The sequence below is a fragment of the Diabrotica virgifera genome, chromosome 7 (genome assembly GCF_917563875.1).
Source record: "Diabrotica virgifera virgifera chromosome 7, PGI_DIABVI_V3a".
Lineage (NCBI taxonomy): Eukaryota > Metazoa > Arthropoda > Insecta > Coleoptera > Chrysomelidae > Diabrotica > Diabrotica virgifera.
Genome location: NC_065449.1, coordinates 211943778 through 211970601, shown reverse-complemented (window position 1 = coordinate 211970601; position 26824 = coordinate 211943778). Strand labels below are relative to the sequence as shown.

The following is a 26824-nucleotide window of genomic DNA, read 5'->3' as shown; positions in this document are numbered from 1 at the left end:
GTTATCTGAGATGAAATTGTTATGTTGAGCTCTTTTACTCTTATGTTAAATTTGTGGACTAATATTTGCAGACAAAAATACAAGATTGTTGGTATGTATTATAAAATGCAATCAGGTTAATAATTATTGTAGAATATATTACACGGTGTCTGCTTTATACTTACCTACTCTAGTGACGCATTCTAGATGTTGTTTTATAAGGAAAGGATGTTGGAAGGATATATCTGAAGAGAAAAAATAAAACAGTTCTTTAAAAAAGGCAACTATATATTTCAATTCATATCTACCAAAAAGTGTAATACACAGAAAATGAAAAGAAATTATATAAATTTTAGATTAAATCAGATAATTACAAAGCTAAAGACTAGTTAGTTGGACAACTTTTCTTTTTGAAATATCCAGAATGTTTTTGTTAGTGAGCAGGATCATATTACCTATTATGTTAATTTTTATTGCTTATAGTGATATGCAGTTGTCGTACAAGTTAATAAACAAAAGAGGAAAAAGAAAGAACTTGGCAAAGCTGTAAAAATCGCAAAATTGATAAATGATACAAGACTTATATAAAAACTAAATAGATATAAGTAGACTTACAAAATAAATATGGCTGCTATCTACACGTCATACACTGATTTGTCAGCTATAACATAATTTATATAAAGTCACAACACAAAGTGTCACGTAAGTCAATTCTCAAAAGAATAAATTCAATTCGAAAGAACTATTTAACAAAAATTTGGACTAGCTTAAATAACGTAGGTAAAAGTTTAAAGCTTTAGTTAAACTTATTGTTTTTGTGTCAGTGATTGTAAAACTCGTAAATCCCCTTATGGACAAATTCCTACATGTTGGTTGTAAAAATAACCACACACTCCAAAGTTACGCTTGAAAATGACAATAGTTGCGTTCGCGGGTACAGCATAGAGTTATATATTAGCATAGAGAGAGTGTCATTCAGAGCGAAGTGACGATACCATCTTTTTTATTTGGATTAGTGCTGTTTCACTCTTACGCACAGTAAAGCTGCTATAGTTGTCCTCCTCTTCCGTGCCTATATTCACACTGAATGTCATCATAGATTTTCGATACAATGTGTTAGAAAGAGATGCAGCAAACCAGTCCATGAGATCTTGTCGTCAGGAAGCGCGGAAGGTAGGCTCCCTCTATGTTAATATATACCTCTATGGGGTACAGTGGACAAATTTTCGCCGACAATTTCTAACCTCACTTAATATAAATAATACCGTTAATAGATAAATATACAAGGTATATTTACTTTTAATTAATATTAATAATTAATTATTAAATTATACTAGGTAAATATACTTTGTATATTTATCTACTAACGATAATATTTATATCATTTTAAAGTGCGCATGCGTTTTGCTGCTAATTTGTCGCCGACTAGACGCCGACAGGCACCGCGAACGCACTTAATACTGGATGCTAACAGCATTCAATAAAGATTTTTCTTAAATATGAACTCAGTACCTTTGCCAAGACATGTACAACCATCAATATTCTTAGTGCTTAGCAATTAACTACACAGAGACCTTCATCTTCGAAATTTAAAATCTAAATTTAGTGGTTAAATCGTGGTAAATGGTTTTGAATACAGGAGCTGTCGATATCCCTTTTGCAATAAAACTGATAAATTGTTCCTAGCAAATTTGTAGGGGTGCTAGCAAACGAAGCTGGTTTTGCTAAGAGATTATAATCTTATGCCATAGAAGATACAACATGGAAGACACAATGTGTCGCCTAAGCACTGAGCGCACGGCGTATAATGGAAGTACGTTATGTAGCAGACGGAAGAGAGTGATAGGCAAGATTCTGATACTTCAAAACAGAAACATATCGGCTGCAGGTACTCTACAGAAATCTTCCATGCTAAGACTGTAGGTTGGAGCGACGATGAGTGTGTTCCCCATTCCTTGGAAAAACGTATAAATGAATGATACATTTTAAGAACAGCTTCTGATCTGAAAGTCGTACCGTTAGATACAGTTTTTTCCTAATTATTGGTAGGTACTATTCAAAAAGAAAACATGAAAAATACTTAACTTGTAATAGATACATAGTAAATTTTTTTAGTTAATCAGAAAGCAGCGGCTAGTTAAGCCAAAAATACTCAAACAAACTTATCAACGACTTAAATGATTTATGATTGTCCATTGTCTGATATTAATGTCTTTTAGATCCTTCTCTACATTATCCATGGATCCTCTACGGACACTTATTCTGGTTTTTCTTCCTTTAGACTTCCATCTTTATTTTATTCTTACAGCGTGTTTATTTCTCGCAGATCATGGAGATATTCTAATCACAAGTTCATTCCATAATTACAAATGAACTTTGGTACATAATTACTTTCACTTGTGATCTTTCAATGAAGACTATTAAGGAAAGGATTCCAAGTTTGTCTTAAATATGTGATAAAATACTAAATTCTCTTCATAGTCTAAAAATAATTGGAAACCATATTCAAATTTAAACAATCCCAAATTTCTACACAATTTTTATTGTAAGAATTAAGCACGCCATTAAGCAGTGTGGGACTAGGCACAAAAATATCAGTTATTGAATAGCCTGTTTACAAAGTTTCCTTTTTTCACTCCAGCATTTGTCTTTAAAACTTACATTAAAGACAAAATTTGCCAAAAGTTTTTGAACATTTCACTTCTAAACTCATGATTTTGTTCTTCGAAATTTTGAGAATTGACTTAAAACAATTTAACAATTTTAAACTCCACTTATAGGGATTGATCAATAAATATTGTAACACCTTATGATCTCGAATTGTTACTTCTGAACAATTCATTTACCTATTTTCTATATGGTTTTTACTGTACACTAGCAGGGTCTTCACATCTTTGTCTTTATTTTCAAAAAATGTTATTGAGAATACGACAATACCGTAGACGTGAATATATTAGAAAAAAGGTTTCACAAAATGTGCACAATATCTTATTAGAACCAACAAATAATTGCTGCTGACTTTAAATCACAATTTGTTGACTTTTGTTGTTTTATTATTAACAGCTGCCGTTTAGCTGCTTGTTTAATTTGAAGCTGTATTGGATTCAGCAGCAAGATTTCCGTTGGTCATTTTATTTTTAAGATGAACCGTAAATAATATTTATGTCCAAGGATACATAGGATCCAAAAGAGTATATTCTTATTAGATGTCTATTTACTATCTATCTTTGAAAAAAAAAGCAATGTTAAAAAGCCGATATGTTACATTTTCTCTACATTTCATTCATGTTACTAAATTTTGTATAACGCTCAGTACATATATAGTTTTTTTCTGTAAGTACTTCTCAAGAAGCCATTTTATGGCATGTTAATAAAATTTCTGTTATATTTCGAGCACCCAGGGCCATTCAACTACCTGCATAATCCGTTTAAAAGTTACTTTTTTAATATTATTATAAAATTCCATTACGATTTGTTTACAAATATTCTAAATAATTCCTTTAAATATATTGTCATAATGGCGTCAAAAACCTCGTTACAGTATTTGTTAGGGAATATTCCAAATAATCCCTTTTAAAGATACTGTTAAGCGCCATCCAAGAATTCTGAATATTCGCCGTCAATCTTTTGTGTGTATAAAAACAGCCTATTCTCTAACCTTTTCAATTCGTTTTATTTTTTGATTCATAATCAAGGTCTGTTCCAAACCCATTTTAGGGTAAGATATTTTTTGTACCTTTTGTTTTTTCGCATATTTTATTTTTGCATGTTGCCACCTAATTAGGGTGCTAGTTCATCCTAGGAAGAAGACCACTTTCATCCTAGTTTATCGTAGGATGGAGGCCACTTTCCTCCTAGTTCATTCAACCCTATTATGGATCCTTCGTAATCTAGTTTGCAGAAACTTTTTCATCCTGGTTTGGAAGACCTTTTTGTCTCAATTGAAACGGAGGCCCCTTTCATCCTAGTATGGAGCCCACTTATCTCGGTACGGACCGACACTTACAATCATAGAATATGGTTAACAGATTGTTTAAATTATTGAGTACATTCTTATACTCTTAGCCAAGGCAAATGATGTTGTTCTCACGCTAAAGTTCAGTAACGTGTATTGTATTTTTGTGTTGATTAGGATTCGATGCCAAGCACTGATGGATTAGGTTTACATCGTGGAAGGGGCTGTGTAACGTGTCGAAAGCCGATAAAAGTTACCAAAAACACTAAATCGAAGGCATACATTAGGACAATCAATTGGGCCTGAAGTATGTGGGGGGTATGTGTACAGCACGTAATGGAACATCTAGGTGACATTGAAAAACATATTCTCGAAAAGCTGTAAAGTAATAAATAAGGCAATCTGCAATAACCACAAGGTGTTATTTAAAAATGCTAGTGAAGAAGAACCAGAAAATAATAACGGATCGAAATACCTACTTCATTTACTGCAAAATATAAAATATTCCTAGAAAAAAACAACAAAAAGAAATACAAACAATAAGATATAAACTCATGGTAATATATACACCCACAAAAAAATTTCATTCTTATAATAAAATAAAATCTTATAATGAAAGAATGAATAGGTTAAAGAATGCTCTTTATTGGTCAGATGGGACAAAAATGTTTATCATTTTAGAATATACCATACTCAGATGAGTTCCTTTCGGACTAAATATTGTTTATGGATCATCCTAGTTTAATTTCGCTGATGGTTGGGCCAATTTTGTAGTTATTGATGAAATGTCCCAATTATTGTGCTTTACGAAATATAGAACTACTTCATTGGCCAATCATCAGGCGCCATAAATAAGTTTGTCAGGTTTCAACATCCACTTTGTTAAAAATAATAATGAAAATTTTTTGTTATTTAGAAAAGATTGTTCTGCTTACAACTGGCCATTAATAACATCGTTAAATATTAGTAAACATTTTAGTACAATAGTTTAACACGTATATATCTTAAAATGAAGACCATATACTGTTGAATTTTTTTATGAAACCTTGTCGGTGAAGTCAGTATAGGTTAAACGAATTTTTTTCTAGTTCTTCTCATAATTTTATTAAGTGTGAGAGCGGTAGAGTGGGACAGTCTTGGAGTAATCTAATTTTTACCTATAACAAACTTTTGTGTGGCTTAAAACAGGCAAGATGTTGGTTCTAAAAGCTCAAATAATTTTAAAATACCTGTCTCTTACAGTATAGCCATTGATGCAATAACAATAATGTTACAAAAACATGTACATTACTAAAATAATATCAATTATTTTTATTGATTACAGTTATTAAATCCGAAAATTGATTACATGCGTTAAAAAAGAGAAAAAGAGCTTTAAAAATTCTTATTAATTGCGGCTTAAGGTAAGCGCACACTTGTCCAGACCGGACCGTAGCGCAACGGAACGTACTACGACGATCAGCAATTTAATATCTTTGTGAATTCAAATTGATCAGCGCACACTTTACGGGAACGGAACACAATGATTCACATCGAAACGTGCCGAAATCTCTAAATGGAATATTTTCGCGGATAGTACCTACTTTCGACGGAATAAAGTTACTAAGTGTTGTATTTTGTTTTGTGAGATCAGTATTTACAATAAATAAGAGTTCTTAATACTTTTTGTAGCCCATTCTAAAATATGGATAACATTTGTCTTGGTGATCTATTAAACCAATATATAAGGTAGCAAATTCATCTTCCGTGTTTCGCTTTTTTACAATTGCTATACATCCATTGCATTGCAGCGAGTAGTATGGCATCCTACGACTTATAATGCAGGGAAAGATAGATGGCAGAAGAAGCATCGGAAGAAGACGAATTTCATGGTTGAAGAACCTGAGAGAATGGTTTGGATGCAGCTCAAAACAACTATTTAGAGCTACTGCCTCAAAAATTAAAATAGCTATGATGATTGCCAACCTCCGTAGCGGAGATGACACCTGAAGAAGAAGATACATCCATTCATTACGCTTCTTTTTTGTTAAGCTTCAGTTTTATTAAGGAAGCTTATTTTGATGTTTCTTTCATCTTCCATGTGATATGTAAATCCACTGAGCGAGTTGACGTGATTTTGCCGCCAAATGCACGTTAAAGAGTAATTACCTTCTCTGCATCACCTTCCGACTTACCTTAGAATCGTGGTGATTTACCGAAAAATGATGGGATGCCCGCGCCGATCCTAAATCGAGTGTTCTGTCCTAGCAAACGGATCGTAAACCAGAAATATTCAGGGAAAGAACGGTATTCCATATTGCTTTAGTTTCCGTCTTTAGATTTTGTCTTTTTCTATTACATTTTCTATTTACTATTTAATACTTTTTTTACTTTTCTATTTCGCCAACTGTAAACCGATGAAGAGCGCCGCTCCACATTCCGTTGGATCTCGGCTTTATACTGAAAAAAATAAATTATTACAACATATTATTATATGTTTAGCAATTGTACCATGTTTCTTGTAGACATCAGAAACTAATTACTGTCTATTTTATATGGCTAATATGTATTTTTTTCATATAAATGATATTTAAATTAAATTATATTTTCTCTCGATTTATTAATAAATCATTTATGAATACAACTTTACTTATATGTAAAAAGTGGTTCAAAACCGACTCACAATTAAAAGTAACTTCACGATAGATTTCTGAACCTGCCTTTGGATTCGTTTAACTTATAAGACGTATCAAACGGAATAAAAAATTTGGATACCTAAATTTTACAATAATTAAATAATAAAATAGATCAATCACAGACAATTCTCAAAATAATTTAAAGGTTACATTAGTATATCATCTAAAAGTCTATCTACAGCACGCATCCATACTCGCATACATTTTTAACTTACAATATAAAATTAGAAGGGATACAAAATAAAGAAAGTTTACCCAAGCTACAAAAAAGGGACACTTTTAATTTTAAGTAAATAAAGGAATATGCCACGCTTAATTAAAAACTCATGATTAGTGTTTCGAAGATAAAAATAACTAAGCTAAATCAATATGTGTGGCGAAATCCATAGTAGAGGATTCTCTGTGCGTTGAACGAAGGATAACTAATCATCGGATTAAGGTGACCTGAACGTGCTTCGAAGCCTTCCGAAGTCCATCGATTTGGTGAGTTGAGCGAAATCGATAAATTCCTATCCTATCCAACGACTATGTGTGTTGAACGTAGTTACCATTATCCTACCATCTGAAGCGGTGAGTCAGAGACTTCCTCCTTATACATTTATTTCGCGTTGAAAAATAATTACGATTAATAATTGATTCCCTCGGTCGTCAGTTTATTATTCATATATCGAATATCGTCACACTAACCTGCTGAGGTTTACGAAAGCCCTATACTTAGATTAAGTAATTACCTATCCTTTTTTATGTTTAGGTCGAAATAAATGCCTTTCGATTCTTAAAATCAAATTTTGTCTTCCACTGCAATTTACTACCTGAAGTCTGAAGTTATCACATATGTTTGCTGTTACTAATTAAATACTCTTTCATATTTTTCACAAAATAATAGGTATTTTCATAGCACAGGCCGACATGATTTTTGGTGTTGATTCAGAATGTGAATTTGGTTTGATCCCATAACGTCAAAATTTTTCACAAAATCAAAAAAAACTTCTTCTGGAGAAGAGCAGCAAGCAAATCAAAAAGAGATCCGATAGCAAATGAGAAATACGAGAACTGATGGGAGTCACTCATACAATAATTGATGACATCATGACATAAAAACAAAACAACTAATATGGTACAGCCATGTACAGATAATGCCAGATGACAGGATCTCTAAACATATTTTGACGTGAACACCGCAAGGGAGAACGAAAAGAGGAAGGCCGAGAAGAAGCCGCAGGAGGGAATTGAAAAAGAACCAGAGGAAAGATAAATCCCTCCAGGTCTACGGTTAAACAGAGAAGAATGGTGGTTAGGAGTCGGAAGGCGTCGGAGAACGCTGTAAATCGATAATAGTAGTAAAAAAAACTCGCAAGGTTTACTCTTGATTGTTGAAGATGTTAGATGAATGTTGAATAGAAGACACACATAAAAGTTAGTTAATTATTCGTTTGTAGAAACTTATCAAAGCCACGGTGAATTTGCCGGTAAGTCCAACCATAGTCATTTTAAATCTATACAATGTTGTTAATTGTTTAGTACCAGTTATAAATTACGTAGTTGCATCTATGAATTATGTAGTTGCATGAATTATAATCATTTTTCTCACCAGGGCTGGCGAAGAGAGTCTTAATAGAGATTATAATTTATAATAATTAGCTCGTGATATACCAGGCATAATTCGTAACATTGGTCACAACAGTCTGTGTTACTGCACATTGAGTCTGCTAGAAACAGAAGTACCAGAAATATTTCAAAACTAATTCAAATGTTTTAAATTCAAATGCTAGTGATAGATCATTTCACTAGCAAAAGAGCCATGGAAGCCTCAAGGTTAGGCATCTCTCGTAAGGATCGAATTACTAACAAGGAAATAAGACGAAGAACAGGAGTGACAGATGCCATAGAAAGAATTATGACCCTAAAATGGAACTGGGCTGGACATAGCTAGAATGTCGGATAAAAGATGAACACAGCGAATAATACACTGGAGACCAAGACAAGAAGCATACCGAAGTAGAGGTCGTCCGCCAACAAGATGGTCTAATGACATAAAACGGACCGACAAAAATTGATGATTATTCTGTCAGGAGACAGGTTTGAAGGTTTTTCAATATTTTACCAGAGTGAATGGACTATTAAAGCAGTAAATTAATGTTAATCCTACCGTTATTATCCTTACCACTATAATTGTCTATAGTTATCCAGTGTTATGACGGTGCCATAAATACGAACAAAAGGAACATCTAACGTTTTGGGATTATTTTATGACCCAGCGTATAAAACTTGCATTGAATATATGTTCCCGAATTACTGTAACTTTGCAGTTTACAACTCTTACTGATAGATCGTGCTAATATAAAAAATACAAAAGTGTTTGTGTTAGCACGTATTTAGGCAGGCACCGGCGGTTATTCTAAACAAGTGTTGAGACACGGGCTTTGTTTAGCAGGTAAAACGAAGGAACCTTACAATCGTAATCTCTGTATTTCTTTTTTATTTTAAGGTTTTTAAATTTTTTGATAAATAGATATTTTTTGTTTTTATTTATAAATACCTACGCAAAAATTAAAATTTATTAAGCAATTTCGTAGTGTTTACTTGTGTAGTTCAACATGTCCCAAACAAATTAGAAACAAAAGAAGCAAAAAGCGCGTATAGCGGGCCCCCGCAGGGCCCGAGCCCTGGTTCCGCGGAAGCCGCGGAACATATACATATACATAATATATGGTACATATACAGAGTTGGGATAAAGTATGGAACGAAGCAAATATCTTTGAAACGAAAAGAACAATATTGCTGAAACTTTGCATACAAGTACAGTGAGCAAAAGGCATCTGATGCCATATCTTTTGTTACTACTCCACTTCCGGTTTCACCGGAAATACCCTTAACTTATTTACTTTAAATGGGACTCTTGGCAAAAATTAGTACTATAATAAAACTGGAGAAGATAGTACACTATTCCAAGCGAAGAAACTAATATGCTGGCTATATGAATTGCGTTGAAAAAGGCCAAATTACGTGTTGCGTATGGCTAAACAAACCAAGACCAAATCTTTTATAATATCTAGAAGAATTTTCCAGAAGAACATCAAAACTATGACAACTCTTTGGCCAAATACTTCAATCAAAAGAAGTTATTAGTTAGTTTCTTGTTATATTAGGCAACTAAATCCAGAATCACAACTCAATATCAAGATGCTTCTATAAGACCACAGTAGCTTTCATTACAATGTTCCAGTCCCACATGAGAAAAAAACTACATGATTACTTCTGCTTTCACAAGTATTTACCTACTGAATTAAGATTACTAGATTATGAGGCGACTGGAACAGAATAATTGCCCTCTGGTTGCAAAAAATGTAATGACAAGAAAATGTTAAGACACTTATTCGCGATGTTGTCACAATGACAATCTCTCGTGGATTTCGGCTGAACATTGAATATTGAATGCTTTATTGCAGTTAATGTAAATGTGACCTCGACTCCTTCACATGCTCTTGTTGCCATGTGGCAACATGTATTTTAACGAATAGACTTTTGAAAAATCTACTTTTCCTTAAACGTGGTTGACTAAAGTAAGCTACCTATCTGCAAAATATACTACAAAAGAGACTATAAATACATACATATGTACACAGAACTGTATACAGTGCTAGTCCGTACCCCCCCTCCTCGTATCTTTTGAACGATTATACCTATGATAGTGAAATTTGGAGGGAGGAAATAAACGGACGTAAGCTTCTTAACTAGTCATGACAGGTGACGTAATTATGACAGATGACTTTACAGCGCCACTGTGACAGATAATTTTAAATGGGACCTTATGGCAAGTAATACCTCGTTTGAAAGGTATTGAAAATACCTATTCAGTCATACTAATTTTGTTTGAGTTTAAGCTAATTTTGATGAATAAATGAAATAAATATAAAATTGTATTTTCGCATTTAATTAATAAAAATTCAAAATTCCGCATATGATTACTTGTCAAAAAGGTTGAAGTTGACGCAAAAACTACTAGAGAATTGAAAAACGTCAACTTTTTTGACAGAAAAACCACAGGCGGATATTTGAATTTTTATTATATTTATGAATTTATATTTATATTATATTTTGAATATTATATTTATTTAATTTATTCATCAAAATCAAAATCACTAAAACCCAAAAAAATTAGTATGACTTAATAGGTATTTTGAATACCTTTCAAACGAGGTATCACTTGTCATAAGGTCCCATTTAAAATTATCTGTCACAGTGGCTCTGTAACATCATCTGTCACTATTACGTCACCTGTCATGACTAGTTAAGAAGCTTACATCCGTTTATTTTCTCACTCCAAATTTCACTATTATAGGTAGAACCGTTCAAAAGATACGAGGGGGGGTACGGACTTTTGACTAGCACTGTACATATATTATGGTATGCAACAGTCGAATATTTTGTTTGTCCTTAAAACAATTTGTCATTAACCAATTGCAATTTAAGCGCAAAATTGCGTTGATTAAACAATAATTATACTAACCATGTAAATAAACGTGAATTCTTCTATTAGTTTAATTCAGGTGGCATATTCCCTTTATTACAGTTTTCTACAACAAAACATTCGGAATAATGGATAAGCGTATTGAACAGTTTTTAACCCTAAATATAAGTAGCTGTGAAAAATATTTCGAACAGGAAACGATAAAAAGATAATATCCAAGTAATTCAAATGTACACTTATTGTAATTGGCAACGTTCGTTACTAAAACTATGATTTAGAAAAATGTTTACAAAAAAATTAAGCAAGAATTATTGGTATTAGGGTGGCTCGACTTGAAAAAACTTTTTTAAATCCCCCAATTATACAAAGGATACCGCACATATCTTATGGAAAATGTAATGTCATTCAAAGCCAATAAAATTTGCATGAATAGATTCGTCTCGAAATTATAATCATTTTATATCATTGTGCCAACATTTTTGAAGTCCATAAAACTGTAATTCATAAATACTAGTAGTATAGGCCCTATTGCAAGCAGATTAACCCATCGTGAGCTAAGCCGATTAGAGGAACTACATACTTTGGTGTGACTGACCAAATTATACCTACTTTATTATCTATAAGATAAGAGTAAGCCTCTCCCTTAATACCCATAGAAAGATTTATAAACTGCCGATTCACAAGATCTCTTTCCGTCTATAGCTCACGTACATACCCATTTGATTTTAAATTTATTTATATCAATTTACGCCGTTATTATTCAAAATTCAGAGTTGGCGCAATTATACGAAATGATTGCAATTTCGGGACGAATCTATTTATGTAAATTTTATTGGATTTGAGTGACATTACATTTTTCATAAGATCTGTGCTGAGCCCTTTATACAAAATCAAATTGTATAATAGTGAACTAAATGAAAAATAATCAAAAATAGCAAAAAAAAAACAAAATAATTCTTTATATTTACGTATAGAACCCAGCTGTGGAGGATTTCAAAAAGAATTTAGTCTCCACCTTAATTTACATGCACATCTGATTCTGTACATACCCCATCTTATTATTATCGCTATTTTTACCATTACAGTTATATTATTATCTCCATAAATCCTTTACTACAATAAGTCGATAGTAACATTCTTTAATTGGTCATCTTAAACAGTTAGCTATAAATAAAACGAAAATTAAAAGTGGCATTTAACATCAAATATAATTAATAATACTGGTATAGAGCGCGTAATAATACTTGTATAGAGCTAATGTTTATTAGAGTACATACATAACCTCTAAAATGTTTTAGCGCGTCAGAACCATAGACATACTATCAAGACTGCGCGCTGCAAGTTAAAACTGTGTGGCCAGTGCGACTTCTCTAGGTGTAACTAGGATAGGGTTCTCTCTCTAATCGACGGAGTTTATCCAATGAGGTTGGATTTATCGACTACGTGACTTTCCCACTCCCACTGTTCGCACAGTTTTAAATTGCAGCACGCAGTCTAGGTATTATACAGACCGTTTACTTTTTGATTAAATATAAGAGTCTGAAGGAAACGCTAAAATCGACAACATTGCTGTATACTATAACTGTATTATAATTTGTTAAAAATGTTCACCATTTATCTACTCGTTCCGATAGTAACAGTAGATTGATAAAATCACTTTATCAATTTTTTTCTTTTCTCGATTATTAGTTTTTATTGTCTAGTATATAAATTATTATTGTAATCACTGAATAAATAGTTAGTGAAAAAATAATCCTATTAATTAAATTAATGAATAATTTAAGTGATTATGCAAGAAAATATTGTCTAAAAATATTCAAAAACTAAACGAAATAGTCATCTCTATTTTGCTGCTGAAATTGATACTGTGCCATCGGCAACTAATACAGCTTGCTAATGTTTATTTCTGTGGCGCAGTGTTGCCATTTAGAGAATGTATATCTAATTTAAATCTAAACAGTCTGTATGTCTATGGTCAGAACATCAACAATTTTCATAACATAGGAGCTTTTTGTTATCTCTTTTCACGATCAACATGAGTTTAGATTGAGCAATGTTTAAGTAAGAAAACTCACTGGAAACATATTCAGTTGGCAAGTAATTGAGAATACAAACCAAATAAATAAGGAACTAAAAAATATAGTAAACAAGTAATAATTAAGTAGTTTGACACTGGGGTTGTGGTTAGGTTTGGTTAGGTCCAATATGACTGGGAGTTTAACCACTTAACTCGACCTAAGAGGTCTATTGTGGCTCACTGGGGGTTGTGGTGGAATAATATAATTTTCCACATAAACAGTTGAAGCAGAATATAAAGTATATGAGTAAGATTTGAAAGGATTAGAATTAAAATATGTACATAGTTAGATAGTTACGTACAAGTACAAGTTACAAGTACAAGTTACAAGTACAAGTTACAAGTACAAGTTACAAGTACAAGTTACAAGTACAAGTTACAAGTACAAGTTACAAGTACAAGTTACAAGTACAAGTTACAAGTACAAGTTACAAGTACAAGTTACAAGTACAAGTTACAAGTACAAGTTACAAGTACAAGTTACAAGTACAAGTTACAAGTACAAGTTACAAGTACAAGTTACAAGTACAAGTTACAAGTACAAGTTACAAGTACAAGTTACAAGTACAAATTATGGGATGCCAAATGATGCACCGATGAACAAAATCCTCATTCGATCAATATTAAAATAAGGCTAATCAATTTTAATCTAAACTATTTAGGGCCGGTTGTTCGAACGCTAATCAACAATGATCATTATCAAATAATTAATTACTGTCAATGTCAATTGTTAAAACATAATTAATTACAATTCTGAGACTATAATCAATTAATATAACAATAATTATTAACATAATTAATAATAAATCTCATAATTGTAATTAATTATGTTTTCAGCAACCCAAACAAAGTTGACATTGACAGTTTTGGTGACAGTAATTAAATATTTAATAATGATCATTGTTGATTAGCGTTCGAACAACCGGCCCTTAGTATAGTATATTTACAGAATTATGTTTTTAGTTACAACCTAAATTTGCGTATTGCGTATTTGTATTGCATACTTTAATTTTTCTTCTTTTTTGTTTGAATTAAATTTGAGATACTTATATTTGAGCTAAATGTCACCTTTTCAAAATAAACGTCATTTCAAGCACATAATATACAATTTTAATGTTACTCTGGACCTAATTCCTTTTCGAAATTTTTCAAAATCTCCGACAGCCAAAAACCGTATACTAATATTAGTCTCTTTCCCAAAAATTAAAATGGCACCATTTTCTAAAAAGACCGGCATAAATATTCCTTTTCTTAAATCTTCAACAACACCAAATAGACCTTTTCTACTCTCTTCTTTTCTTCGACTATACCCATTTCAATTACATCCCTCTCTTTCACACACTTTTAGAGTCTATTTATAATTTCTTTTTTTAAATATTCATTTTTTACATAAAAAGTCTGCATTTCCATGAAATGACAGCAACAATTACTAAGATCACTGTGGGCGTAGGAGTGATTCTATTGCTGTATCCTACAAGGTGGACCGTGGGGGTTTGGTCGTGACTAGTTGGTGTTTTGGATCCCTGGGTTGGTTGGTTGTTGTTGGGGTTCACACGTGGCTCTACAGAATCTAGAATAAGTAAATATAGGTTAGGTACCAATTGTTTTAATATAAAGACAAATAATTGATAATTATAACATCACATTAACAATACAAAATGTACAGGGTGTTTCATTAAGAATGTCCAATCTCTGAGTCATTCTCTGAGATTCTAGACCTCAAAATATTAAGATTTAACTCAAATCACTTAAATAAAATGTGGCTCCTTACTGAAATACAGGGTGTTAAAAATTTGAAAACTATTTTTACCCAGTACTTTAAAACTATTCGACGTATCCTTATCATACTTGTGGCAGAAAGTGTGGCTACTATACACCCTACTAAATTATGATAAATAAACGTTTCTAGCTACTACCAGAGGTGTACGACAGGGGATAGTGAATGGTTGACCCTTCCCACATTCTACGCCACTGGCGGAATCCCTATTTTAGTGGAATTTTTCGCTTCTCCATATTCTCCAATACTTTCTATGCAAATATTATACTCTTCATTCTTACCAATAAAATCATTAGTTTTCGAGATATTTGAAGTTAAAAATGAAACAGCACTGTTATTTTGATTAATTTATATTATGATGCATATAATTAATATTTAAAAATTATTTGTACCCAGTCTTTTAAAACTATTTGACGTATCCTCACCATACTTGGGAGAAAGTGTAGGTACTGTACACCCTTCCCAAATTCTACGCCACTGGCGGAATAGCTTTTTAGTGTAATTTTTTGATTTTCCAATACTTTTTATGTAAATTATATACTCTTCATTCGTAACGATAAAAACATTAGTTTAAACTTAAAACGAGATATCTGAAGTTAAAAATGAAGCGACACAATACATTAATCAAAATAACTGCGTCGTTTCATTTTTAACTTCAAATATCTCAAAAACTAATGACTTTATCGTTACCAATGAAGAGTATATTATTATATAGAATGTATTGGAGAATAAAAAAAATACGCTAAAACAGTAATTCCCCCAGTGGCGTAGAATTTGGCAAGGGTCAACCTTTCACTATTTCCTGTCGTACGCCTCTGGTAGTAGCTAGAAACGTTTATTTATTATAATTTAGTAGGGTGTATAGTAGCCACACTTTCTGCCAAGTATGATAAGGATACGACAAATAGTTTTAAAGTGCTGGGTAAAAATAAAACAACCTGTAACTCAGTAAGGAGCCATATTTTATTTAAGTGACTTGGGTTAAATCTTAATATTTTGAGGTCTAGAATCTACAACTGAGAGATTGGACATTCTTAATTAAATACCCTGTATAATAATTTACAAAACCTAACGAATCAGAGGATAAGTTTAGTAGATAAACAATAGGGATTTCGTAGGTATTGGAAGATAGTGTACAGATGCAATATTCGTCATAAAGAAAATTACTCAGAAATCAATATACTCAAATCACAACGCCGCCGTCTCACTTCCAACATGTGAACAAGTCATATCTAGATCTCAAATGTTACCTAGTTACCTGGATGTAACATCCAGGCTTAAGGTAGCATTTTATACCTATGTTTCCTTGACGGACTACTTTTACTGGGCTTTGACCCACATATTTTTGTATAATACTATCTTGGTGGTTAGCATGTACATTGCACGTAAGCACTGATGATGACTGGTAAACCAGTCGAAAACTAGTTATGTGAATTTGATGTGGCCCTTTTGAAGATTTTTTTAAATATACCTTTTATACAGGATTTACTGTTTTTTGTATCACATGGTATGCAGCCAACTACAGGAAAACTTTTTCCTTGTGGAAATTTAATATTTGATTTATTATTTAATTAATAAGGAAGAGCAAAAACTCACCATCTTGGTCTGTGGGTCCGTCGCCAGATCCAGATCCTCTCATTAAGTCGTCATCATCGATATCGGGGCCAGCCCCTGATCCTGAACCCTCAGCCCCGTCACTTTGCATATCTTCTGAATAGTTTGGTCCTACAGAAGTACTGGCGATCTATAACAAAGAAAATGGGTGATGGGTTGAAGTTATTATTTGAGTTACACATTGTAATATTTTAGCATTTGAGCGGACCTTTACCGATGACCTGAAGATTAACAGTAAATTGTAGTGTCCGAAACCGGTCCGGTCAATTAGTGATGTTGATTATAGTTACTTTCGAGTATTCGTTACAAATCGTTACTTTTGTATAAAGTAATCATTTACAGTATTCGTTACTTTGATTACTATGATTACTTTTGTTACTTTTGTATTTGAGTACCGATAATCATATCGAGAATCGTATTTCTCAGTAGGTAGGTATTTTGTATACGTATTCCGATATAACAACGACCTTCACCGATCTGTTTAAGGGATAAAAATGATTTGATTATTATGATTACTTTTGTATTTGAGTACCGGTAATCATATCGAGAATCGTATTTCTAAGTAGGTAGCTATTTTGTATAGGTATTCCAATATAACACAACAACGACCTTCATCGATTTGTTTAAGGGATAAAAATGATTTGATTACTATGATTACTTTTGTTACTTTTGTATTTGAGTACCGGTAATCATATCGAGAATCGTATTTCTCAGTAGGTCCTCACACCCTTTAAACGCTTCATACCGATAACGATATTCTATAACACTCGTAAAATACCGGTCCCGTCCGTTACTCGCTGAGATACGATTGGTAGAAAGTAATCAAGTGTACTGGTTGTAGATACAATAGTCGTTACTCGCTCTGATACGATTGGTACGAAGTAATCAGAGTAATCAAAGTACATACAATTGTCGTTACTCGCTCTGATACGATTGGTACGAAGTAATCAGAGTAATCAGAGTAATTAAAGTAACGATTTGTCTCTCTGTATACCTATAGTAATCGTTATTTTCGGTATTCGTAAGTAACGAGTACTTTGTCACGAATAGATACTTTTTCAACATCTCTACGGTCAATCCGGTTGACTCAATAAACAGATTGTGAGTAGGTCTAAATTTTATTTCTTCAACCGAAACAATATAGTAGACGATATTTCTATCAAAAATTACACCGAGGATGCTTAGAGGACGTCTTCAAAACTACAAATTGGTCAAAATATGGCGTCAACTTTATTGGCAATAAATTAAACCACCGCAGATTCGCAGTAAAAGAATTGCCCCCGTAATTAAATATTCTATGTTCTAGTTCAAAAAATAGGAACCAAGATTCTTGAAATACACATTGTATAGTAGGCCTGGATCCCGCGTACCAAAAAAAGTTTATTAATAGCAAGCTTAAAATTTGTTAATAGCTTAAAGATGTCTATTCGGACAAAGGTTGATGTATGGGAACATTGGAACAGAGGAAGTTTTAATTGTGGAACAGGTTAAAAATTTGGAGCGTCAGACTACGAAAACTTCCCATGTATTTTGTCGAACAGAACTTCCAATTGATTTGTTACCCTTTCATTAAACTCTTATGCAAAAATCAGACTGCTATTTACCACCAATAAAATTCCTGTCATTTGACATGTTCTACGTATCAGACTTATTAAAATGCCCACCATATTTGTCGGACAAACATTTTTTCATATATTATATAAAGTTTGCTATTGAATAAACTTAAAAACAACCTGCTAGTTTTCACAATCATAAACTTGTCAGGATGACACGTTCCACAATTAAAACTTCCCATGTTCCAGTGTTCCTATACATCAAAGTTTGTCCGACTAGACACCGTTAAGCTATTAACAAATTTTCAGCTTGCTATTAATCAACTTTTTTGGTACGCGGGATCCATGCCTATAGATAAAACACAGTCACATGCAGTTCCTTAAATGTGGTAAAATAATTTCTCCTAATTCTTACGAGGATTATACTACCGAGTTTTTTTTCTAGTAACCATTTTTGTATGTACCTCGTAAACAAATATAGTAAAGGGGTTGATAGCAGTAAAGGATAGAAAGAAAACTCCCGAAAAACTTTTATTTTTGGTGATATACCTATTTTTTTATCTCATTAGTTCAGCCATTACTTTCTTTATTTATACATGTTCCACATTTACAAGTTCTACATACAAGGTTCTTCTATTGAACCTCTACGATTATCTGTAAAGATACCTACAAACTTACAGATTTAATATCGTTGCTAGGAAATAGTAATCCGTTCTGAAATATATAAATTTAATTGGACCACACAATTCGTGGTTTGGTGTTAACAGCTGGCCACTCCTATCTATTGTTAGAATGCATGTAATTGATTATTACCAAAGATAAACAGGCTCATATTTAGACACCCTGTAGCCAGAAACGTCAAGCAATTCCTATCTATTAATTTGCAGATTAATTCGATGACATATCGCGCTATGTCCGAGATACATATCTATCATCTATCACGTTCTGCACCCATACCTTAGATTTTAGATGTGTATCTGATCAGAAAAATATTTCTGTAACAGTATGAGCGTGCCGCAAGAGATCGATCACCGTCCGTAAGATATCCGATGGCATTGTTATTTTAATTAAGTATTTTATACAACAAACTGATTACAATTTTATAATTGTAATTTTAGAACCTTAACGCTAAATATATAAATACTACTATAAATAAATAAGTACCAAAACAAGAAGAAGCAAAGTAAGGTACAGGAACACCGATAAAAGTGAAATATTAATTCGCTGCAGTCATTTTGAAGACAGCCTTTTTTAATGTAAAGTTGGTTTAGAATGGAAGCGTTTGTCCGATGAGCTATACAAGGTATGCGCAGCCTTTTTCTCCAACACATCTCAAAAGCATAAATTTGTTGACGTTTTTGTACGCGAAGCGTGTAAGTTTCTGTCCATAGAGTAATATTGATACTTACTTTCCGTGTCCGGAACACCAACAACTTTAAATTCTATATTTCCAATGGTTGGCCACATAGATGGTCCTGTCATTTGCTAAAATTAAGTCTTCTTCTGTGCAGGTCTCTCTCATCTCTGTGCATGACAGTAGATGCCGGCTGGTCTGAACCGCGCCACAGTCGTAGATATCGTCCTCCTGGTATCTCCATTTTTTCAGGTTACTAGCACAACGTGAAACGCAGGTTCTTAGTCTATTTAGCGCTTTCTAAGTCAGATACGGTAAATTGTGTCCAGCAGCCATTTCCTCTGAGGGAGGAAAATGTGTTGCGATAGCTGACGCTTGCCACAGGTGTATTCGGCGCGTCTCTGGCGCTTCGGGGATGGATCTTGATGTTTTCAGAAAGCTTTTCCGAGATCTTAATCTACTTGGCTGAGTTTGATGGTCATTTAAGGGGTGTCTTCGGTCCGTCTCCTGCTCTTTTTGTTTTAGCTCCGACGTGACTTTCCTCCTGATAGATGGTGGAGCAATCCCAGCTATGGGGATATATGGATCTTCGATAGGTGTCGGTTTCAGGCAACCCGATATTATACGTTTCATTTAGAGCCACGCCAACGTTCTTTGCGTGAGCAGAGTTTGCCCATACTGGTGCTCCAAACTCCGCGGCCGAAAAACGTAACGCTAAGGCAGAAGTGCGGAAAGTGTGTGGTTGTGCTCCCCATTTTGTATTAGTTAGCTTGCGGATGATATTATTTCTGGCACTTACTTTCTTCTTGACCTCTTGACAGTGGTATCGGTAAGACAGAGTTCTATCCAGACGGACGCCGAGGTATTTTGGCATCTCGTTGTGTTCCAGCATCTGACCATGCCATTCCACCTCCAGCGGCCTTCGGGCATGCTTGTTTCTAAGGTGGAAAGCACATACCTGGGTTTTTGTGAGATTGGGTTTCAGATGGTTTTCATCGTAGTATAGAGCTAAGTCTCCCAGGGCATCTGTCGGTTTCACTTCGACTTCATTGAAGGTTCTTCCCTGAGCTGCCACAGCTGTGTCATCAGCGTAAATAAATTGCCTTGTTTGTTGGTGTATGGGTTGGTCGTTGGTGTATATGTTGTATAGAATCGGCGCGAGGACACTTCCCTGTGGGAGCCCATTTTTTGGTCCTTCCACCGACTGTTCTTGGACTGGAGCGTTACGTAGAAGCGTCTATTCTGAAGGAGACATTTCACTAACCTTGTTAGCCGAAAATCCTTTGTAGTTTCGCAGAGTAGTAATATTGATAATAAAACTGCAGTCACCAATCTCATCTTGATTTTTTCAGCGATAGTCGTTCCAAACATTAGTTAGGCGACTTACATCATTGCATTGTCATATAAACGCTTTTTAGAACTTCTGCTTCACAGTTGTCACAGTTGGTTATACTAAATCCGAGATAGTTATCCCTCTTGTATTCCCGTGGAAAGCATTAAAGTGAAACTTTAATGCTTTCCAACTCTTTGCAGGAGATCTAGTATTTATTTCCAAGGTTCAGGATTTACTCAGGATTTACTCACGTGTGCCTTTTGCCTTTACAAACCCCGCTTGTTTCTGCGGTATTTGGCAATGAGGGTAACTTTTAAGTACTTATTTAGGGTCAACGAGAATCCCAATCCGAGATGTTACTCGTATAAAAGATATAGAAATGAAAATAGAACGGGGAAAACAAGCCACGAAAGCACTCCATGGGGTGATATAGAACAACAGATCTGTGTATCTTTCAGAGCATAATACTCTATATGGAGCAGAAGTGTGGCCAATGACAACAACAATACGAAATAAGATACGAACAGTTGAATTGGAGTTTATGAGATGTCTACAAATCAACAGAGAGGATAGAAAAATAACAAAGGAAATATGGAACAGAATGGAAGTATGCTCAATTTCAATTACAAAAAGTTGGAAAACAGAGCCCTGCATGTACAAAGAATGCCAGAGCAGAGTTGGCCGAAAAGAATATTGGACTGGAACCCGCCGGAAAGAAGACGGGAGAGGAAGACTTTTCACATCTGGTAGTGGCCCCTTTTTTTGTAGAGGAATATAAATTGGGGTAGGTACACCAATCTGATGGCCATTTTCACGAATTCCGACATAGTGACAAAGATAGAATGGATGATATGTAATCCTTTGTCACCTAGTGGCTGCAGCATTTCTCCTGGTATTGTATCAGTTCCTGGGGATTTTCCCCTTTAGCGATGTAATTGCATCTTTTACTTTAGGGAGCAAGATATTAGATATTCTAGGGTAGTCGGAGAGCCATATATTGTTTGTTGGAGACTAGTTATTTCTATATGAATCGCTGCAGTAGCTTCATCACTTTAGCAATATTTCGTCAGTATCAGTCTTTAAATTACCTTCCTTATCCATCACACACCACTTATGAGATTTACACTCCCTGATAAGGTGTTTGATCTTTTGAATCATACAGACGTAAGTGGAAAAGGTTTAGCCACGAAAGGTGGTGAAAACTGTTATATTCTTGAAAATAAATGGAAAACTATTTAACTGTACTATGGCACATGGTCAACGTAATATTTCAGACTTTTCACGATAGTTAGATTAGATATAAAAATTGCAATATAATATTTCTCAAAACTCAAGTTCAATACCTACGCAAAATAAGCAGCAAAGTATATGTGTAGTTACTGTTAAAGCGAGAACTTTTGAGAAGAAGAATATCATACTTAAATAACCTGAGGAAATGGTTCTCCACAACAACTAATCTATTTAAAGCATCGGTTAATAAAATAATTATAGCCAGAATGATCGCCAATATTCGAAACGCATAGGCACCAAAAGAAGAAGAAGATAGTTACTGTAACTGCCTTAAAAATTTGAACATCGTTTAGAGATTTTTTAGATACGCCAATGTTCCGGCCATGATCATTTTTTATTATTATAAAATGTAATTATAATTCAGTTGTTGATCACAATCTCATTTCAGAGGGAACCACCCACAAAGCCGAATGTACATCGGATTTATTGAAATCTATAATTATTTCTATATACAGTGTTATTGTTAATACTATCAGGTCAAGTCGTGAATCTGTTGCTGTGATGGATTTTTCGTCTTCCGAACGTAGGTGGATGATGAAAAGTTCAATTTTAAAATTTCATTTAAGTGGGGTTGGTAAAATAAAGACATGGCTTTTAATATTGAATTGATGAGTATGTGACTTATCAGGCTAATTAGCCTATACCACGAGCACTTTCTTGCTCCACTCTTTTGAGGTATGTGTATAGAATAGAATGGCACCAGGCGCTTAAAAACATTCCTGAGCAGTATACCTAATTTAAGAATGTTCTTCTAGAAGCAAGACTGCCATTATCCAGTAATTAAAGTATCTCAGTACACATGTTATCTTCACTATAGATTTTAGAAGTTTTTTTTTGAAGAGTTTAACATAAGAACATAAAAACATAAAAACATATGAAATATATATAGATTAAACTGAAGAATTAATATCAATTACTTTTAATGGGAAATAAGCCACAATTTTAGCAAAAAAATGATTTTATTAACGTTTCGAAGCCCAAATCGGGTTTCGTTGTCAAAATACAAAATACTACTAAAATAAACAAAAATTTTTTTGCTAAGTAAAAAAGAATTCTTCTAATAATTTATTTAATCTGACTCATTTATATTGGCAATTCAGACGTATAGTATACATTTTAAAGTAGAAGACTTTAAAATGATATCGCCAATATTTATGAGTTGCGTTCCTGGGACGACTTTACTAAAACATAGTTCATTCGATTACATGAAATCAATCCCAACTCAAGAATATCCGTCACAAAAAAATCATAGCATGTGATCTGTCTTCAAAAAGAACCAAATGCAACGATGACAGTAAATGCTATGATTTTTTTGTGACGGATATTCTTGAGTTGGGATTGATTTCATGTAATCGAATGACCTATCTTTTAGTAAAGTCGTCCCAGGAACGCAACTCATAAATATTGGCGATATCGTTTTAAAGTCTTCTACTTTAAAATGTATAATATACGTCTGAATTGCTAATATAAATGAGTCAGATTAAATAAATTATTAGAAGAATTTTTTTTTTACTTAGCAACAACATTTTTGTTTATTTTAGTAGTATTTTGTATTTTGACAACGAAACCCGATTTGGGCTTCGAAACGTTAATAAAATCATTTTTTGGTAAAATTGTGGCTTATTTCCCATTAAAAGTAATTGATATAAAAATGCCACAAGAAAATAGCTTCAGAACAACATGAAGAATTAATAATATAAAAAATTGTTAAACGATGGAAACAACACGAACAAGACGATATTATTGAAAAACAATGTAATATATTCGAAGATAACCCAGAAATCTCAATAAACGAGGAAGAACTAGAAGAAGCAACAAAAACGTTGGAGGATGGAAAGGCACTTGGAGTGGACAGAATAACAGCAAAATTTAAAAATTTGGGAAAAAATGGAGACCAAATTTACTACAAATAATGAATAAAATATGGAAAAATGAAGACATCCCGGAAGATTGGAAAGTGGTCACTAATAGTACCCATATATAAACAAAGAGAAGCTAAAGAACATGTATGAAACTCTTAGAAAAAATAATAAACACACGTTGAAGAATAATGACAAACACATATTAGAGGAAGCACAAAGTGGATTTAGAAGGGGTAGGTGTATACAGGATCATATATTTACTTCAAAATATATATCACAAAAAGCGCTGCAAGAGTAAAAGAAAATATACTTAGCATTTCTTGATCTGGAAAAAGCCTTCGGTAAAGTACCAAGATATAAACTATCGAGAATACTAAGAGAAAAAGGAATGGACAGTAAGTTGCTAAGAATGTTACAAAAAATATACAATGAGAACAACAATGGCGTAATTAGGAATAATTCAACATCAGCTACGTTTACAATAAATAGAGGTTTAAGAGGGTAAGGAGCACTTAGCGCAACACTATTTCTAATATGGAAGAAATGTACAACAAGGAATAAAAAGCTGAATGTAGGATTTAGAAATCTGCAAAGATTAGAAATCTCTGAAGGAGTATTGGCTGACGATTTGCTGCTAATTGAAAAAACTAAAAAAAAAACTTCAGAATAATTTGGAAATATGGAAAGTACTTATTGAAAACGGAATGAAGATATACTTATATTAAAAACAAAAGTTTTACAGATAGAAGAAACAAGAAAAGAACTTAAAATATAAATTGAAGGAATAAAAATAGAACAAGTTAAGGTTTTTACAAACTTTAGAAGTAAGAATAGAAGACAAAGGATCTCGAGAAGTAGAAATTCATAACAGAGTAGAGAAAACAAAACAGTTTATAGATCTGTTCTGACCTTTGGGACGTCAAAAGAGATACAGACCATAGAGATGAAGTTTTTAAGAAGAGATAAAGGTGTTACCAAAATGGACAGAATAAGGAACATATATATTAGGAACGAACTGAATATACAATCCACATTGGAGTTTACAGAACAGAGACAGTTGAGTTGTTGGGGGTATTTAAAATGGATGAAAGATACCATACCAGTGAGAAGAGAATGGGAAGCAAAAATATTGAAGTTTAAAAAAAAAGAATTTTTTTTTTAAATTGATGACTCTAATTATACATAAGTGTGGGTTTATTAGGTTGCACCTAAAGTAAATTTCGTTTTAAAATATACTTTCTAATTAAAAAACTACAAAATTCGCTCTTTATTAATATTTATTTTCTTAACAGCCCTTGCGTAGGATGTTTTTAAACAGTCATGGCTGTCGTGGGATAACCGAAAAATTCGTCATCCCAAAAAAACTGGCCCTCCTTTATTTCGGTTAATCAGGGCTCTACTGTATAATAAAATATACATTAAAAATCTACCGTTTAACCCTCCGTTACTCGCACACGGTGTGGGAGACCGGGCCTGTAAATAAATTCCTGTAACTCTGCTTGTAGTGGGGATTTTGAATGGCTACTTCGTATGCCTCTTCAGTGGTCAATCAACTGTGGGTAAAGTCAGTTCGCAGTGTAAAAAATAGTACTGTCCTTTTGTTATTACGCAACACGGTCCCGTACACCGTGTGCGAGTATTTGTGCACCAATTTTTGTGTTTGGATCACACATCGATATTTTTAATTAGTAAGGTAATTTAAGATCTTTTCCTTATTTTCAATGTTTATAGATTAGTTTATTTATATTTATATATATAAATATAAATATATAACTTACCCAGAACCATCAGAATGAGGTTTAGGGAGATATGTGGTTTACCAACAGAACAAGTACCAGTCGTAACACCAGGAACTTCAGATCGCTGTGCTGTTTGTGATTGGAAGAAAAATAGAAAAACAAAGTTTTACTGCCAAATATGCTCAAAATATCTGTGTTTGGAACACCATTGTTCCAATGAATGTGACACCATTGTGTATTTCATGTTTTAAAAACGTTAATTAATTTTTATAACTTTTTTGTTACTACAATTACTCTTTATTTTTAATTTTTTTGTGTATTGAACTAAGATCTAAAGTTCTTAGTAAACAAATTTAACCATATTCAATTTTTTTTCACTTCCAAAATTTTTGTATATACATATAAATGGATAACAATGAAAATTATTAAATTTTTGATTAAAGTAATATAATGTGAACACAAACGCATATCTACAAAATTATATGATCATATATTCATTAAATAATTTAATCGTACACAATTTTGCAAAAAAAATAATTTTAAAACACTGCTGACCCATATTTTGGACCCGGTCTCCTGCACCGTGCGCGAGTATCCGATCACAAAAAGTTGGCGCGAGTAACGAAAGGTTAAAAGTAAAATTACACAATATTTGACCGGAAAGCTAATTTAAATTCAAAGCAATAAACACTTTTATAGCAGCATTTGTCAAAAAGTTACGTTCAACACAAAAAACGACCGTAGTTATTCGACTGCACTATTAGTACACAATTCTGATTTTTGTCGTCGTCATAAAACAACGGAGCCAGAGTATTTGTGTAGCGTCTATGCCTTAATATGATTTACTTGCTCACATTTATGAAGTGCATCATCTGGCAAAGCACATAAAAAAAATATGAAAAAATATTTTTAAGAAACGCTTTTCTTTAGTTACGAGTGACTAAAATTAAACATATTATAAAAAAATCAACTAAAAAGCAAAAAATAAAAAAAATTTAAAAATTCAACACATTCGTCAAAGAAAATCGTGGCGCGTCTTCATCGAATAAACGGCTTTCGCACCACGCTTTTCTTTAACGAATGTGTTAGATTTTTTCAATTTTTTTATTTTTTTGCTTTTTAGTTGATTTTTTCATAATATGTTT

At 33.1% G+C, this 26824-nt stretch overlaps 1 protein-coding gene across 1 annotated transcript in view; it reads right to left on the bottom strand.

Moving 5' to 3' along the window:
* Positions 1 to 246: 246 nt before the first annotated feature.
* The window catches only part of LOC114340589 (division abnormally delayed protein), a 1420234-nt gene continuing 1393656 nt past the window's right edge, over positions 247 to 26824 (bottom strand). Inside the window, exons 6-7 of the mRNA XM_028291358.2 lie at positions 16531 to 16678; positions 247 to 14727 (exon numbers count right to left, since the gene is read on the bottom strand). Of these exons, the coding sequence (XP_028147159.1) occupies positions 14543 to 14727; positions 16531 to 16678 (333 nt within the window). The 3' untranslated portion in view covers positions 247 to 14542. The remainder of the gene's footprint in view (positions 14728 to 16530; positions 16679 to 26824) is intronic.